The 19,536-nt window shown below is 30.6% G+C and overlaps 2 protein-coding genes across 2 annotated transcripts in view; both read right to left on the bottom strand.

Annotated features, from left to right (window-relative positions):
* LOC107454530 (ankyrin-3) overlaps positions 1 to 1,473 on the bottom strand; it is a 43,362-nt gene extending 41,889 nt beyond the window's left edge. Inside the window, exon 1 of the mRNA XM_043054591.2 lies at positions 1,338 to 1,473. The gene's annotated coding sequence lies outside the window, so the exon portion shown is untranslated. The remainder of the gene's footprint in view (positions 1 to 1,337) is intronic.
* Positions 1,474 to 6,383: 4,910 nt separating this feature from the next.
* LOC107440005 (uncharacterized) lies at positions 6,384 to 17,265 on the bottom strand. The gene is given in 2 exon segments (XM_043054588.2): positions 6,384 to 16,986; positions 17,126 to 17,265. A coding segment is annotated over 1 exon segment (7,251 nt). The 5' UTR covers positions 16,973 to 16,986; positions 17,126 to 17,265; the 3' UTR covers positions 6,384 to 9,721.
* Between the last annotated feature and the right edge of the window lie 2,271 nt (positions 17,266 to 19,536).

Raw genomic sequence — 19,536 nt, 5'->3', positions numbered from 1 at the left:
CTTAAGCGTTGTAGCTATATAATTTCAAACATCCTCAAGAGCTATAACACATCTGCAGCAGAACTGGATATGAAGACAAAATTGCTGGACAGGAACACTTTAATTGTCCACTAATCTTCAGATTTCCTGCTATGTTTTAAAAAACTTTATTTGTGAAAACCTTCAGCGTGGCGGACAGCTGGCCGCCTTAGGCGGCTAGTATCCAATATATCCGACTGTTCATTTTCAAGACTTTCATGTCTGATGACACTGATCAAATTATTAATTAAAACAATATTAATTAAATCATTAATTAAGACTGCTTATATTATTAATAAAATGAATAATAACTATTGTGTTGCCAAGACATAGAGCCGAGTGTATGTTCCTCATGAGAGAAATATATAGATAGATAATGAATTTGGGTGCAAATGCGTTGCTTTTTTGAATTTGAAATTTTTGTACTAAATAAACTATTGCACTGTACTTCTTAATCCTTTCTTTATGATATTTTTTAACTATACGAATAAAATTATATTAACTCATCTGAATTTACCACTATTAACATTTACTAAATAAGCTTACATTTTATCGTTCTTTAATTATGATTATTTTATAAAATGAGATATTTCTCAAGGTAATATTTAAAAAAAAAAAAATTTAAAAACCACGTTTTTGTAGTGGAGAATAATAATTAAAAAACAAAAATTTGAAAATCGCAAAACGTGGGGAGCATGAAATATATAACCGTATATATACACATATATATACACATTTTATTATTCATACACATGCACAACCACATTCACATTTACATACACATTCACATTCAGATACAATTGCAGATATACATACACATATTCTCATGAGCGCACATACTGTTACTGTTATGTATTTCATGCTCCCCACGCTTTTCGTTTTTCAAATTTTTGTTTTTTAAATATTATTCTCCACTACAAAAACGTGGTTTTTAAAAATATTATTTTTATTTCATTTTTTGTACTCACTTCCAAAATCTCAATTTTTTCACTCACTGAACACAAAACTTTTCAACTGACATGTGACACTGATTTGAAATAATCGAATCGACAACAAAAGACAATCGCGAAAATATTCATTTTTCTTTAATTTTAATTTCATTTTAGTTTGTATGTCTTTTTTATCTTCATTTTCATGCATTGTCATCCAATTCTATGTGCCAAATTTGTAGCTACTCGGGAAGTTAGTGTAAAATCGATTACAAAATTCCACCCGAACAGACATACATGAAGGTAAGTTGATATAAACGTGGTAATAATAAAAGAGAAAGCACTTAAAAATGAAAATGCTATATATAAATATAAAATAATATCACTTACCAGAGTAATAAAAACATATGAAACTTATAAAGATTAATTTCTTAAAAATTGCAAGAAACATACGTAATTATTATTTAATCTGAAATATTAGTTATTACGTATGCTAAATGAACAGAAAACCAAAGAAAGTGAAGTAGACAAGTTACTGCTGTTAAAAAGCAATTTTCTAAACACAGATTAAAAAAAAAACAAAAAAAAAACAACATAGCACGTGATCCTTACTTAGCACGTTTCCCATAAGACACGCTTTATCTCTTTCTATTCACTAAGAACTACAGATATTTTATTGCTTGGTAAGTTCAAGGTCAAGCCTTAATAGACATAAACAATTGTGGATGTTATGAATATTTAATGAACAGTTAAAACAAATAGCTATTATGTCAATGTTACCAATATTCAATTCAAAAACAAGTTTGTAATGTAACTTTAGCGCTATTGTTGAATAATCAGTCCGGAAATTCACGATCTACACAATGCTTAAAGTGATTATAAATAAATTATTAAACAGTCTATTACTATTAAACATGTTTAATAGGTCCTTTATATACATCAAAATCATGCGATGTGAAATTTTAAAGTCTAAATTTTGGTGCCTTTTTAAATATCGGATAAAAAAAATCGCTGATCAAAAGACTTAGAAGTTGACAGCTAAAGATATTTATGGCTTACTATTAAGTCTTATTGAACCTATGTTCTGCGAAGGATGTCTTAAGGGTGTGATGAAATTTCGAATAATGTTTTTTTTTTATATCTTTGTTAGGAGGTATACAACTCAAAACATATCCTTAACTTCGTTGAGTTAGATTGACGATAAAAAAAAATATTAGAAATTCCAACTTCTTCTAAAAGTTAACCAAAGAGTCGTTAGAATTACAGGTTCGAATATTTCATTAATCTTTTTTTTTCTGTAATATTAAATGTTCTTGATATTGGAAGGGTTGCTAAGAGTAAAACAATAAGACATTAAAATTTGGAGTGTCCTAAAATTTTGTTTTTGCATTGAAATAAAAAAACATAGACGTAGTGCCTTTACAAAGATAGTCATAGCACTTTCGAAATATGATCTGTAATTGTCGACTTAGGAAAAAACATCTTACACGGAATTCCCTTCATAAATTTTATTGCTTTTTCTTACCGTCGTTGAACAGCTGACCCAAGTTTTAGTTTACGACAACCAATGTTAAATTTCGTAGTCTTGTAATTTTGAACCTATACCAGAAGACACGGGAACTCCTGGATTGGAAGAAATTGACTTTCGTGGAGGACTTTTTCGATGAAACTTACCCGCATTTGGGTAACATGGAGAGGAAAACCACGCAAACCTCCCACGGAAAGCTTGACGGCAAGGGGACTTTAATCCATGATCCGTCTACCACTGTTTTACGTCAGCACTGTGGCTGGTGCGGCCCGGGTGCGGAATTCGTAAAAGTCAGCCATAGTTGGGATTCGAACCCTGTTAGCGTCATAGGGAGGCGAATGCTCTATCCCGTGAGTCACCGCGGCTCCCCTTGTAGAAATTATGAGGTAGACAATTATAGCGAGCTAAGTTAATGTCAAGAATACAGTTTGAATGAATAATTAATATTTGCATTTAAACATGCATCTAAATTTCTTTTTAAACATTACAACATAAGCCTGCAAAATTTATTAAAATGTGAAGTCATAAAATTGAAAATGGAAGTCTAAAGCCTCAGATTGGCACTTTTCCCACTAATTTTTGAAATATTGGACTTAGTGGAGGACCAATAAGGTAATTGGAACACAAATAGGATGAAGGGTAGGGAATAAACGGCACGTCACCTAATGGTGATCGAGATGAAATTGATAAGCTTGCAGACACAAAGCAATGCATGAAGAATAACACGTTGAATACCATACCACGCTAATTTTACATGGCTTGCCTGTCTGGCTAAAATAATTTTTGTGCGTTCGATATTGCATTAATTTCTTCATACCATTTTAGTAACGATAATATTATGAAATTTACTTGAATTATGTGTTTCTAATAATCTTGGCTTCGCTGGTCACCGATGACCCCAGTGGGGCAACGAACAAACTCAGTGCCGGTCACCGGTGACTCCCATGGCATTCAACGTGTTAACAATTGATGAAGAGAAAAAAATAATGAATATATGCAAATGATAAATTGGTAATTATAAGTAAATTTTTTATTATAAGTAAAATATAGCTTATAAAAAGCGTTAATCGTAAATAAAATATAAAAATTTGGAAAAACGAAGAAAACAAATTTCTACTTAAACTCAGGGAGAAATCGTACTATAGCCTTATTTTTGTTTTAAATTCGAGCGTCTTTGACATATTATATACAAACATATACAAACAAAACAGGCAAAAGAATAAATAAATAAAACTCAAAATTTTAAATCTGTAGAAAAAAATGCATACAAATCTTTAAGTTTTTTAAGCTATGTAAATCAATATTTGGAAGCTAGAAATGCTGGATTTAACTGCTTTAACCACGAGTATTGGTTCATCATTTAGTATATATAAAGGACTGATTTGTAATTTTTAGATATAGTTCATAGACTTGTGAGATTTCAGACTTTTACGTAAGTATTCGTTTAATGTTCACGAGATAATCTGATTATTACACAATACAGTTCACAATACAGTACAACAAACAGAAATTTTTCAAATTTGCACTTATTTGCAGTTATTCAGATCTAAGAGAAAAAGTAATTCACCATTAAAATTTATTTAATTTATAAAATCAGTTAGCGATAAGAATTTGAATATAACTGAAAAAAATTCAAACCACTTTTTTTAGATTTTATACTTTAATACAAATATAATCCCGATAAATTAACAGAATTTTTTAGTAAATAAAATATTTATTTTTATAATTTAAAAATACCAAAAAAAGATATTTTTGCTTTCAATTAGAGCGTCAATATATATATATANTAATATATATATATATATATATATATATATCAGACTTTATAGACTTATAAGGAAAATATTTCTTAAATTCATGGGCGTCATGGCGGGATATATTTAGAGATCTCAAAAAGTTTCCCTCTATATTTCACTCAAAGAAACAAAATTTTCGTGAACCATTATTGATTTAAATTCTTCTAAGTTAAAAACAAAATAATTAGTATAAAAATAATTAATCTTTTTGAGGATATTTAGCTGATAATAATTTTTTTTCTTTTGTTTGAGAACTATTGAAACGGTTTGTTTTAATTTCGTCTCTGTTCCTGTAAGTAAGATGGAAAAAAAAAACTTTTTCTTGCGATATTCTTTTTGCATAACACTTATCAGTACAGTCATGCTTTTTTTAAAAAAAAATTTTTATTGCGTAAAATTAGTTTGAAATTAATTTTCAAAATGCGTCTTGTAAAGATAAATATTTAATCATTTTTGCAAAAAGGCATGATATATTTGCCTGCCACAACTCATATGCAAAATCATGAATTTCATAATGGACACTGTCCTACATATGTTCTAAAACTACAAATCCCGTAGTATTCCCATTTGAATTTTTTTAAATATTTAAACTTGCACAATGCTGCATTATTTGGGTCTATAAAATTTTGCAAAAACTGAGAATAAGGCTTTAATAAGCATTTATAAGCATTTTGAAATTAATTTTGATAATTTTCAACTTGGTTGAAGAATGTCGCCAAGTTGGCGATTTTAAAAGAAGCTTAGTTACTTTTAAATAATTTAGGTCACTTGTGTGTTCTAAAGCTCTGATAATTACTTACTATCATATATTAATAGTTTAAAATCATCGTTTTCTTTTAAGTGTCAGGCACTTAAATTTTTATTTTTCTATTTTTGGCTTTTTTATTTTTCTTGGTGATATAGCTTCAAAAAACCATAATACGAAAAACTATTTTTAATAACAGTCAATTTTCAAACATCCGAAAATATTAATAGCAGAAAATGAATTTCAAAATAATGAATGATATTAACGAAAGAATAACGTATTTAAAATCTAAACCGCACTTCGCATTCCTCTGTTTTACTCTGTATTTACTCGAATTAATTTTAAGAAATCATGGCTAGGGGAAGGGTTAGTAACTTGCATAAAAACTGTAGCTTGTATAGAGAAAACTATTGCAGATTTGAAATTCGCAATGCTTAAACACTTAAGCATTTCCAAAAGTATTAAAAAACATATCTAAACCTAAATGTCTAAAATATCAGCAAAAATATCTTAATATATTCCGTTAAAAAATCCAATGTAATAAAAAAATCTTAACCAGAGTTATTTTTAAGCTGTAACTATTACACGGATAGAACTTAAGCTAAAAATATAAAGCATTATGTATACTTTGTGAACAAAAAACATTTATTTAATAAAACAGTTTATTTTTATAAGTCACACATAGGTAAGACTCCCAGCTAGATAAATATGCTGAACCATTTTATACACTGATAAAAATTTATCGGGAAAAATGGTTGGTCAGAAAACATCTATTTAATTAAACAGTTTGTTTTTATAGATCACACATAGGTAGGACTCACAGCTAGATAAATACGCTGAATCATTTTATACACTGATAGAAATTTCTTGGAAAAAATGGTTGGTTAGAAAACAATCTTTTAATTAAGCAGTTTATTTCTATAAATCACGCATAGGTAGGACTCACAGCTAGATAAATACGCTGAATCATTTTATACACTGATAGAAATTTCTTGGAAAAAATGGTTGGTAGGAAAACAATTTTTAATTAAACAGTTTATTTTTATAAATCACACATAAGTAGGATTCAAACCTAGATAAATATTCTGAATCATTTTATACACTGATAAAAAATTATCGGGAAAAATGGTTGGTTAGAAAACATCTATTTAATAAAACAGTTTGCTTTTATAGATCACACATGGGTAGGACTCACAGCTAGATAAATACGCGGAATCATTTTATACTCTGATCTAGGAAAAAATGGCTGGTTAGAAAAGAATCTTTTAATTAAACAATTTATTTTTATAAATCACACATAGGTAGGACTCACAGCTAGATAAATATGCTGAATCATTTTATACACTAATAGAAATTTCTCGGGAAAATGGTTGTTTAGAAAACATCTATTTATTAAACAGTTTGCTTTAATAGATCACACATAGGTAGGACTCACAGTTAGATAAATATGCTGAATCATTTTATACACTAATAGAAATTTCTCGGGAAAATGGTTGTTTAGAAAACATCTATTTATTAAACAGTTTGTTTTAATAGATCACGCATATGTAGGACTCACAGCTAGATAAATATGCTGAATCATTTTATACACTGATAGAAATTTCTCGGAAAAAATGGTTGTTTAGAAAACATCTATTTAATTAAACAGTTTGGTTTTATAAATCACACATAGGTAGGACTCACAGCTAGATAAATATGCTGAATCCTTTTATACACTGATAGAAATTTCTCGGGAAAATGGTTGTTTAGAAAACATCTATTTATTAAACAGTTTGTTTTAATAGATCACGCATAGGTAGGACTCACAGCTAGATAAATATGCTGAATTATTTTATACACTGATAGAAATTTCTCGGAAAAAATGGTTGTTTGGAAAACATCTATTTAATTAAACAGTTTATTTTTATAAATCACACATAGGTAGGACTCACAGTTAGATAAATATGCTGAATCATTTTATACACTGATAGAAATTTCTTGGAAAAAATTATTGGTTAGAAAACAATCTTTCAATTAAGCAGTTTATTTTTATAAATCACGCATAGGTAGGATTCACAGTTAGATAAATATGCTGAATCATTTTATACACTAACAGAAATTTCTCGGGAAAAATGGTCATTTAGAAAGCTTCTATTTAATTAAACAGTTTGTTTTTATAAATCACACATAGGTAGGATTCACAGCTAGATAAATATGCTGAATCATTTTATACACTAATAGAAATTTCTCGGGAAAAATGGTTATTTAGAAAACTTCTATTTAATTAAACAGTTTATTTTTATAAATCACTCATAGGTAGGACTCACAGCTAGATAAATATGCTGAATCATTTTATACACTGATAGAAATTTCTCAGAAAAATTTTTTTGGTTAAATAATAATTTATTTCATTGTTATTTTACCATATTTAGACAAAAACAGTTGAATAACCATAAATAATATGATAATCAAACTGTTTACCGTGAGAAAAACCGTTTAATTAATGATTTCACCCTATACGGTTTAATAATGATGATAAAAAACACTCTCCACCATTATAGCAGTATGCACTTTTTACCGACCACTCAAATGGTATTTGAAAAATTCCTTCCCTGATATAGAGCTTCAGCCTCAAATTTTAAAGGTCTCTCACGAGATTTTTAAAATTTATGAGAATAAAATTTATCTTAATAAACTTCTAAAATTTAGTTGGAAATCTCAAGCATTATGTTTTACAATACTTTAAAAAAATTACAAATGTATTATAAATTGTTGAGCCTAAAATTAGAAAAGGGAAAGGAAATATTCGGTTACGTTTTTATCATCATCAATGGCTCGACAGCCCAGTGGGGGCCTTGACCTTCTCATAAAGTTTTTTTTTTCTGTCTAACCTTTTTCCTACTTGCGCTTTACACTTTTTAGTTTTTAAGACCAAGAGGTATGTCTCTAGGCAATCTATCCATCTAAAATTCAGCCTGCCTCTTTTTCTTGTGCCATCTGAACTGGTATTAAAAAGTCTTTTTGTGGTACTGTATGATAAAAGCAAAAGACTGAACAATGAAGACCTGTAATAAAATACTTTACAGGTACCCCCTCACCCAAATTCCTAATTTTATCTATATTTTCCTTTTGCTTCTAAACTAGTACAATGATTATACTAATTTTCAGTAACCATAAACGAAATAACGGAACAAACAATGTTCCTCTGTTATTTCTTCTCTTTCGAAAATTAAAATTTGATAGCTTAATAGTTAATTATAAATTAACATTCAGAATTTTGCACACGATGTTTTTTGCTGACAGTTTTCAGTACTATACCCACGATACATCCGTTCATAATTTCATAAATATATAAATTTAAAAAAAATATGTAAATTTAAAAAAAATGTATAAATTAAAATTATTTTGTATCATTTCATTTAGTGAACGTCTAATCATTGTAATTCAAGAAAGAATTCTCAAACAAACATTTATACGTTCATATAAACATTAACCTTAATAAAATACTTATCGTTCATAAGAAAGATATTTTTTCATTTTTATATCTTAACAAAATTATTTTGTCACAAATTAGACAGAAGAATAATTTTTTTTTGTTTCCTGTTGCATGATATCTTTTAACAAATTAGGGATATTTGCGCTTCGCTGATTTTAGAACTGATCTTTGTTTTTCAATCCAAGCTATATTTTTTTAAATAACATTTTTAATTCAATTTTCGCCGAAATATACAAATTAAAAATGTTTCATGTAATAAGAAGATACGCTAATGCTAACTAACTTCTTGGTGAGTGAGGGCATATCATCAGGATTAAAATCGCATAAGAAACTATGGCTGAGAATGTAGCTATTCGCCGCTAGGGGTGCTTCCCTATTATGTACTGTTTCTTTGTATGCTTCTTAACTGGTTATACAATGGAAGCTCCCCGAGGGAAGCGTCACAATGAGATTTTGGGCAGGGATTAAGCTATTTTAGTACTTACTATGTTCCGTGACTCATTCTGAAAATTATCGAATAACGCAACCCCCACGTAATAAATAACGATTTTAAACTTACGTTTTGACCAAAAATAAACTAAAAATGACATTTATAAAAATCTGTAGCTTAATGAAAAAAAACTGATTTCTTCTTTGAAATCCTCACAACCAAATTAGACAAGATTAGATTTTTGTATAAATGCAACAAAAAACTTCTTCCTCTGTGTTATAATCATATAATGCATTTACAATTTTGTACTCTTATATTTTTACAAAATTCACAGGAGAAATAAAACTAAATAGCATTTTAATAAAATATTTTTGTCATATAGTTGTTTCCTCCGATACTTTAACTGCCCACAAAACATACACACAGTAGTACAACAAGCAACATAGATTAACATAAGATACAACATACGATGCAAAAAAACATAGTTGTTAAATAACAATAAAGTTTTTTGCTTATGGAATTAGTATTTCTGTATTCGAATTATTTTGAAAAAGGTACCTTATTTCCTAAAAATTATGTTTTTTAGTTAAAATAAGGATGTTATTGTGATACATAATTTAAGTCCTGTCACTTTAAAGGATGAAAATCAGGTCAATAGCTCTAAAATTATAAGAATGATCCATTTTTTTCTATAATACATGGTTAACGAACCAAAAAATAAAACCAAGACTAAAATCTTATGTAACTCAATTTCCTGAGTAGTTTTCAAAACAATTTCTTATGTTCCTCTTATTTCAGTCTTAAACATTAAGCTTAATCCATTCAATAATATTTTCGTGTCCTTTATTCACAGCAACTTGGAATAATGTATGGTTCTGTTCATTTCTCGCATTTGAAACTGCTAATTTTTCTTCGGATTGCAGATTCTTTAATTTGGATATTAACTTGCTGTCTCCAATCGAAGCACCAATGAAAAGTTCTTCGACATGTTGTAAAAAATCAGAAATTTCTTTTACTGTAGTGTAATCTTTCGGCGTTTTTCCATCCTTATTTCGTATGTTATAGATGGCACCGTACTTTAGGCAAATCTTGACAATTTCAATGCTTGCCGCGGCGTGCAATGCAGAATTACCACCATTCCTTGTTCTTGCATTTACAAATGTATTCAATTCATCGAAGCTATTTTCTTTTGCATGCATTAGAAGTTTTTCGGCAATTTCAGCGTGACCTTTGGATGACGCAATGTGCAAAGCTGTATTTCCTTTTTGGGTTGTCTGCATAAGATTACATCCTTTCTTTAATGCATCCTTTACTAAATGCAAATGACCTTCACTCGCAGCAAAATGAAGAATGGTTCTCTCTTCGGAATCAATAGTTACGAAGTTGAACAGTTCATTAAAAAGCATCTCGTGTGATGCAGGAAATTGCTTAGTTTCGTGTAAGCCTCCCGAATCCGACGAATTCTCTAAATCCATGAAATTTTTCATTTTTTCTCCCCGCAGGTCCAATTTGAATGCTGCTGAATGATCATCTCCCAAAATAGCTTTTTGTTTCTCAACACTGTCTTTATAAATTTTGATACCCTCTTCGTATTTACCGCTCTTGAACAGCAATTCTCCAACTGTCATTTCCGCATATACAGTATATATGTGCTCTGAACCCAAAATTTTTTTCTGAATTTCCAAAACATCTCGTAATTCTTTAAGAGATTTATCAGTTAAATTTCGAAGGCATAATACGCGCTTCGTTTTAAAAAGGGCCAACAGAGTTTCCGAATGAGATGAATTTAATACTTTGTTATTGTACTCATAAACACATTCATAGCATGTCAGCGCTTCGTCGTATCTTCCCAGGTCAGTTAAAATATGGCCAAGACAATTTTGAGCTAATACTGTCAGATCAGTGAATGGCCCAAACATTTGAATAAACTTTTTAAGTGCAATATTGTTTTTTTTCAGTGCATCTTCTGGCCGCTCTAGTGCACATAATACTTCCGTCATATGGCATAATGTAATCAAAGTAGGAACGTGATCTAACCCAAAAATTTTGTTTTGTTGCGTGTAAACTTCTTCACAAATCTTTAATGATTCTGAAAATCTACCTAATTTGTGGAAGATTGTTGCAATAGTAAATTGTGTATTCAAGGTACGACCGTCGCTGAGGCCAAAAATCTCTTTCTTTTTTTCGAATATTTTCTCAAAAATATCAAGTGCTTGTTTATACTTTTGTTGCTTATACATTATAAATGCTGATATTTCATCAGATTCCAATGAAATTGGATTATCTAAACCAATATTTTGAGCTGTTTTCTTCTGAAAATCATTTAAATTTCTCAAAGCTTCATCATAGTTTTCCTTAAGGATTAACTTGATACATTCATCTATTGATGTTTGACAGTTTTTGAAAAATATATTCTTTAGATCGCCTAATTTGGGAAAATCATTGAGCATAGCACAAGTTATTAGAGTTTTCCCTTCCCTGTTTTTTGCACCCGCTACGGATTTTAATGAATAAGAGTTTTTGAAATTTTCTAGCTTACTTAAAATCTGAATATTGCAATTCAGAACACATTTAAAAGCGTGATCTATCAATTTTAATAGATCAACAACGTCATTGCTTGAGGCTAGACCAAGAGGAGTTTTCCTGTCTGCTGTCATTACATTGTATATAGCACCGTTTTCTAGTAGAGTTTTAGCTGCTTCAAGTTTGCCATACTTTGACGCATAATGAAGTGGTGTGGCGTCGTTTTTCCCTCGAGCATTTGGTTCTCCACCATTTTCTAATAAAATTTGAATAATGTTAGCATAACCTTTCCAGGCCGCGTAGTGCAAAAGTGTCGCATCTTTTAAATCCTTTGCATTGATGCAAGCTCCTTTTTCAATAAGTGATTTTAAATTTGAAATATTGTTGCATTTTACGGCGAGAAAGAGCTCCTTAATCATTTGTAACATTTTCTTAATACCTTCATTAACAGTTAGAAGCAATGGTGTATTATGAAAAATGTCATCAACGCAGTCGTATTGCGCACCGTTGTCAAGAAGTACTTTGAGTACATCATCAAAACCAAATTTTGCGGCTAAATGAATTGGTCTTCTTCCATAATCACTAGATTCATTGACATTTAGTCCGTTTTCTATTAAAAATTTAACCATTTCTGCTTGGCCTGTTTCAACTGCATAGTGAAGTGATGTCCTATTTTGAAAGCCACGTTCTGTTAAAATTTTTTCATTGATTTGAATAAAGTATTTAACAACAATCAAATTTCCGCTTTGAACTGCGAAGTGTACGGGTTTTGAGCCTTCACTATCAGCTATATTCACAATGGCATTTTTGCTTATAAGAAATTTTATGATGTCTAGGTGACCATATTTGGCAGCTATATGTAAAAAAGTGAATTTGCCGTCTAATTTTTCATTTACGTTTACATTTGTATTCTCGAAAAATATTTTTACTGAGTCCAAATGACCTTGCCATACAGCCCATGCAATGGGTCTAGGATATTTTGTAGTCACTTTATTGAAATCTGCTCCGCTGTCTAACAATATTTTTATGATTTTGGAATGACCTCGTGCAGTTGCTATGTGCAAAGGTGTAGTATGATCTTCAAAGACTATGTTCACATCCGCTCCATGCGTTAATAAGACTGATACAATATCATCAAAACCGCTGTGAATTGCCAAAGACAAAGAATCGTTAATGTCAGTTAAATTAGAAAGTTTCTTCTTTTTGTCTAAAACGTAAGACACCAATCGTTCCATGCCTTTGAGGGTAGCGAGATGAAGTAAAGTTTCACTTTTACCTCGAAACTGTTTCTCGATATCAGTTGACTTTTTTTGGAGAAGAATTATGCATATATCCTGGTTACCTTGCACTAGAGATTTATAGAGTGGGTCACCATCATTTACGTCCGCTCCTTTACTGATTAAAAATCGTGTTAATTCAGCATAATTCTTTTTTGACGACAAGCATAACACAGTATCATTTTTTAATGTCTTAGATTTTAAAGAACATTTCCCACTCGCTATCAGTATATTAACTATTTCGAGATGATTACTGCTAACAGCGTAATGTAAGGGTGTAAATCCTTGTTTGTCTTGGATATCAATGTCGGTCATTAAATCGATTAAATATTGCACGATTTCAATGTAACCTGAATTGCAAGCTTCGTGTAAAGATGTTCTACCAAAAATATCTCTAGCCTCAAAATCTGATCCTTTTACTAAAAGTTTTTTAAAAATGTCAAGCCTGCTTGATTGAATAAAATTATGATTACTTTCTACACCATTTAATTCGCAACCTTCATCCAGTAAGACCAAATCTGCAGAATTTAAAGCACAGATATGCAGTAAAGTTTGCCCTTCATTATTAACGGAATGAATATCAGCCGATGCCGATAATAGTTTATCAGCTATCTCAAAATAACCTAGTCTTATGGCAAGACTCAAAGGTGTTAAACCATTTTTATTTGAAGCATTAATATCAGCTCCACATTCGATTAGCCGACTTACGATATCTGTAGAACCATCTCGTACGCTTAGATGAAGAGGAGTGTTACCATTATTATTCCTTGCATTAATGGGCGCTTTGTTATCAATTAAAATATTAATCAGTTCTAAATTCTTATGTGGTATGGCATACTCAAATAAAGAAGCATCATTCTTTGCAACATCTTTAATGCTTAAACCGTATTTTATTAGCGTTTTTAATACATTGATATGCCCTTTCTTAATGGCTAAATGCAAAGGCAAACATTGTCGATCGCCTAAAGCGTTTATATCTGCACCATGTATCAATAAAACTTCAACAATACATGAGTGCCCATTTATAGCAGCGTAATGAAGTGGGCAGCCAAATGAATCCTTAGCATTTACGTTCGCTCCTTTTGAAATCAATGTTTGAACAGTTTCTGTATGACCAGCGTAGGAAGCTAGATGCAAAGGCGTGAGCAAATTGTCAGCTTCAGAGTTAACATCTGCTCCTCTATTAAGAAAATAAATTACCATGTCTTGAAGACCCATTTCCGCTGCAACATGTAAGAAAGTTAAATTTCATGAACTTCGGATCGAGTTTATATCTTCTATATGAGGAAGAAATAAATCTACAATTTTGGCATTGTTATTAATCACAGCTTTAAAAATTGGCGTATGAAATAGTGGCCCAACATCAATTGTACCCATGTGTTGAAGTAAAGTTTTCACAACGTCAAAACAACCATTTTCTGTCGCAATATGAAGAGGTGTTTGATTTTGTTTGCACTTTTGATGAACTGAGATTTTCAGTTCTTTAATTATATAATTAACTATGTCTACACGACCCATAGCTGCAGCAACGTGGAGAATATTTCTATCACAAAAATCCTTTATTTTTGGGTTCAATCCACGATCAATTAAGAATTTTATATTATCAATGTTAGATGATTTTGAAGCAAAATGTAAAGCTGTCATCAAGTCGCTGTCTCTTCCATGGATATCAGCTCCTTTTTTTATCCAGTGTATCACATCATTGAAGGAGTCATTAGCAAAAGCACAAAACAGTCTTTCCTGATTTTCAACAATAGATTTTGCATTCGTTCGATTCGTTTTCTGTTTGATGGTAAAATTTGCTTTTCGATAGATATCATGCTTGATAATATTCACTGCAAATAAAAATATTGACTGAGTTGAATCCATTAAAATATCCACAACAGGATTTCCATGTGCTAAGTAATTCCTTAGATATCTGCCTACTAGTAGAGAGTCATCTTCGTTAGATAGCTGACTAGTTATTAAATAATGCTCAGAACGCTCTAAGCTAGACAAAAGTGATAATATAAGCATTTCAATTTCTACCTGTATTTTGAAATTAATTTTATACCTAAGAAATGAATCCACGTCATTTTCAGATAGATTATGTTCGTGTATAATTTTCTTTAAAGCTGCTATATCGTTTGACAGGATATCCTGATAAAATGTGGTTGATGACTTTTTTATTTTTCTAATATTATCAATAGTTATTTTCTTAGTTTTGGTAAAGTTCTTTTTAAGTTCCTGCAGGTTTTTAATTTCCAGCCCTTCACTATTAAATATGTAAAAAAATTTTGAAATTATAGAGTAGAATTTCAATGAATCCCTTTCTTCTATTTTATCTTTTACGCTCTTGACTAACTGGTATAGCAATATTCCCAATGTGCTCCTGCCTTGCAACATGGTTTTAGGTTTTAGTTCTTTTAGTTTTTCTCTAATAAAATTCTTTACTCCAGACATCAAACAACCACCCATTTGACTCTCAACATTGTGTGCAGTACTTAACAACGTCATGGTTAATTCAAATTCATTTCCTGAATTTTTCAAATGACTCTTTTCAAATTTAATGATATCTTCTATTTTTGAGAAGATAATTTCTTCAAAATGTGATTTTTCTTTTATAATTTCGTTTAAATCAGATACAAGCTTTTCCAGTGCATTCATAATAGCGTTATTTGGTAAAATGTTTGTTAAATCAGGCTTAATAGTTAACATTCGAATCATTCGAAGAATCTCATTGAATTCATTCATGTCTTCACATTCACAAACTCTCTGTAACAGAGTTCTGACAGTTATAAAATTTATTTTCTGAAGTGCCAATGTAATTCCGTGGGCTAGAGTTTTCAAGTCATTCTGAACAAATGTGTAAAATTCTGAACCATACATTTCTTCAATATATTTACAGGTTATTAACGGAAAACCATGCGAAAAGGAATCTCGTAAGAATTTTAAAATAGCATTAGTTTTGCCAGGTATAAACAGCATCAATTTGTCATTGGTTGCAGAAGACAGTTTAGGCGATTCTAGTGTATTTTTCAAATTCTCTCCTAAAACTTGCAGAGCTCTAGCAATAACAGTTTTCCCGCTGTTTTCAAGACTGTCTACTTCTATCACTATGTCGACATATTTCTTAATAATATTGAGAGATTCATGATCACGAATTATCTGATAGTTTTGGTAAAATTCTTCAAAATGCGGATATTTGGAAATTATGCAGCCTACCACATCATCACGTTTTATTTTTTCAGGAAGCTCTCTCAACACTTCTTTATCTATAAGATTAATTTCTTTTGTTTCATTGGCCAGGCACTCACAGAAATTATTAAGGTATTTTACAAAGTCATTCTCTGTAACAAAGCAGTTGATGTAACTTCCTTGATTACTCAGATACCGGATGAAGGAGATTAAGTGAAATTCCATCTCTTCCCAAGGAATTCTATCATATGTAGATTTCAGTCTTTTTTTGGATGACATTATATTCTGAGCTATTTGTTTCGCTAAGAAAACCATCTGATACTTTGATTCGCTGATTTTATACATCGCTTGAACTAAACCACTGTACTCCAAAATAAGTGACAAACTTTCTTGGATATCATCGTGAGAATAATCAGTTGAGTCTGATGGAATGACTTGCTCAAAGTAGTTGTCTAGCAAAAAGCTGTGTATATACATTTTCATTTCGGTTGATACATCAACATTTTTTAGCATTAACTCATTGAAGCTTTTTGACAGGAGAATACACAGCTCTTGGATGTGTGTCGAAAAATAATCCAATGGCCACTTCTTCATCAAAACCTCTAAGAGCTGCGTATTTCCTGTGCGTACTGCGTAATAAAAGGCGTTGTGACATTCATCATCATTATCGGCAGGCGAAGGAAAATTTCCATCGTCTTTACTGGAGAGATTTCTCAAAATAGAAGGACTTTCACTGAGCACGTGATTCAAGATTTCCAATCGGTTGTATTTGCAAGCCATTATTATCACATTAGACTTTATAAAAGGATTGTCGTCTTTATCAAGGCGAGACATTAAGTCTGGAAAAATGTTCAAATCACTCAGTAATGCCAAGATGCGACATAATTCTCGAAATATTGCTTCATCATTAGTTTTAATGGAATTTTTTATCGCTAGTAAAGTATTTATGCAAATACGATTCTGATTTTCTTCATTGTATTGCTGAAGCTGGTCAATGGTTGCAATTTCTGTTTCCGTTAGCAACTTGAATAACTTCTGTGCTTCACTATCGAATTTCAAATTTGTTTTATTCATCATAGATGGTTAAACTGTTGGAGGAAAAAAGAATATTTCATTCACAAAATTGAAAATTACATAGAATGTCATAGCTTGAATGAAAGATTAAATTAAAGTTCAGGAAATATTTTTGAAGAAAGAGATTTATAATAGGTTCATAAATTATTTTACCTTAGAAATTAGCAAGAGATGGATCTGCCGGAAAGATTTGTTTTCTTCATTGGGGTTTGACACATTCCTGAAAATATTATCATTTTAATTTTAAAAATGAAATAAAATTGAGAAAAATTTCGTTTAACATAACAAGATTGCTAAAAAGAATATTAACTAGTTACATTGTCCAAGTCATTATTTTCGTTGAAAAATGCTTGAATTGTAATCATACAAATTTTTACATTGTTTTAAACTGTAATATTTAATGGTAAAATACTACATTTGAGCAAATTTTGTCAAATATTCTCTGAGTTAACAAAATTTAAAAAGCTGTATTTTTAAATTTATTTCTCCAACAGTGTTTAACCAATAGCGTTCAAATTTTGGAATTTTTCGTTTCAGAATAAAAAGATAAGTATAGTTAAAATATGTATTCTTTGCAACTCACATATTTTTTAAATTTTATGAAATATTTTTAAAAAAATTAATAAATTACAAATGATATTTTCTACGGGGAATTATCCTTAAAAATAAATTACATAATGGCAAGCGAAAATAGTCGATTGCTTTTAAACTTCCCGGGATGTGGCGATATTGACATTTGATGGTCGAAATTCCGATATATTGTCAAAGTAGGTTTTACAGCTTGATTTCGAAACTTAATGAAAAACGCTAATTAATTATTTCATTTTATAACTGTCGTTGAACAGCCGAACCAATTTTTGAATCTACAACTTCTAATGTAGCCTTGTAATTTTCTACTCCCCATCTTTGTAATTTTGAACCCAATACAGAAGATAAAGAAACTCCTGAATCAAGTATTGGGTAAAATATGTCTTTGTGGAGAACTTTTTGATGGAAATCATCCACATTTGCGTTACATCAAGATTAAAACCACGAGAGCCTCTCATGGTTACCCTGGTGGAAAGGAGACTCTAACCAATGATCCTTCAACCACTGAGCATATTTTACTTCAGTACTGTGGCTAGTGCGAGCCGGGAGTGGAATTCGCATAGACAACCATCGCTGTGTTTCAAAATTTGAGACTTTTTCTGAACAAATTATCAAAATTTTCAGTCTCATTTATTCTTTTGTTACTTTCTTCTCTGTTTCGTAATTGAGGCGCTATTATTTCTTAATCAGTTTTCTAGAAATTTTTTCATCGGTATTCTCCTTTACTTCCATTTTGTAGATTCCTTTCACTGCACTTGTGAAAGCTTTTGTGTCATTTACTTCATTCAAAACATTTTGTGCTGCCATCTACTGGAAACATATGTTAGAATTTTGTCTTTGGGCGTCAGTTTACACAATCATTAAGAAATTAGTTTATTGGTGACAGCATTATTTATTTTTAAACACATGAATCGCAATTTAAAGAAAATTCTTAAGTGCTACCCCTTATGAAAAAATCGAGGTATAAATGAGGTATAAACGAGGTATATTTTAAAGGTATAAAGGAGGTTTAAATGCTGAAAAACCTGATTTTTGTTGNGAAAACGGGATTTTATGAATAGTCGTTACAGAGGCAGGGTCACTGTGATGGGAGTTCGCACTAAAGAGCTACGGTTGTTTTGAAAAGATACGCGTTAAGATGCGTTAATTTTTGTTCTGACTGCAATCAAACCTTAAATTCTGACTAAAAATAGAAAAATCTAACAGTAGATCCACTTCAATTATTGTTTATTTTCAGGACAAATATTATAAGTCTTTAATATTCTTAATTATAAACTATTCTTCATTATAAATACATCTCTCCTCTATTTCAATACACTTCAATTTGTGGCATACATGCTATTTTGCGTTTTCAAGTCGTAAGAGAAAACTATGGATATCATATTTATTATTTCCATACCCTCAATTGTTGCTTCAATTTTAATACAATTCAATTTGTTGCCTTCTGAACACTTTAATTTGTTACTTAATGAAGACTTTAGTTTGTTGCGTACTGGACATTTTAATTTATTGCCAACATGCTACGTGTCATTTCAACGCGTAAGAGAACCCGTGCTCATCATATTGAACATTTCCATGCCTTCACTTGTTTCTTCTTTTTCAATGCGCTTCAATTCCTTAACTACTGAACACTTCAATTTGTTACATACATGCTATTTTGCGTTTTCAAGTTGTAAGAGAAAACTGTGTATATCATATTGAACATTTCCATACCCTCAATCAGTTTTAATTTGTTGCCTTCAATCTGTTGCCATCTGTAATCTTTAATTTGACTTCATTTGTTTAAGACTTCATTTACAGCGCACTGGGCATTTTAATTTGTTGCAAGTCGTGAGAATCGTTGTCAAGTCGTAAGAGAAAACTGTGGATATCATATTCAACCTTTCCATACCCTCAATTGTTGCCTCAATTTCAATACAATTCAATTTCCTGTGTATTGAGCACTCTAATTTGTTGGATACTTGCTATTTTGTGTT

The sequence above is a fragment of the Parasteatoda tepidariorum genome, chromosome 9, assembly GCF_043381705.1.
Source record: "Parasteatoda tepidariorum isolate YZ-2023 chromosome 9, CAS_Ptep_4.0, whole genome shotgun sequence".
NCBI classification, from domain to species: domain Eukaryota; kingdom Metazoa; phylum Arthropoda; class Arachnida; order Araneae; family Theridiidae; genus Parasteatoda; species Parasteatoda tepidariorum.
The sequence above is the reverse complement of the archived record's forward strand: the minus strand, read 5'-3'. Positions and strand labels throughout refer to the sequence as shown.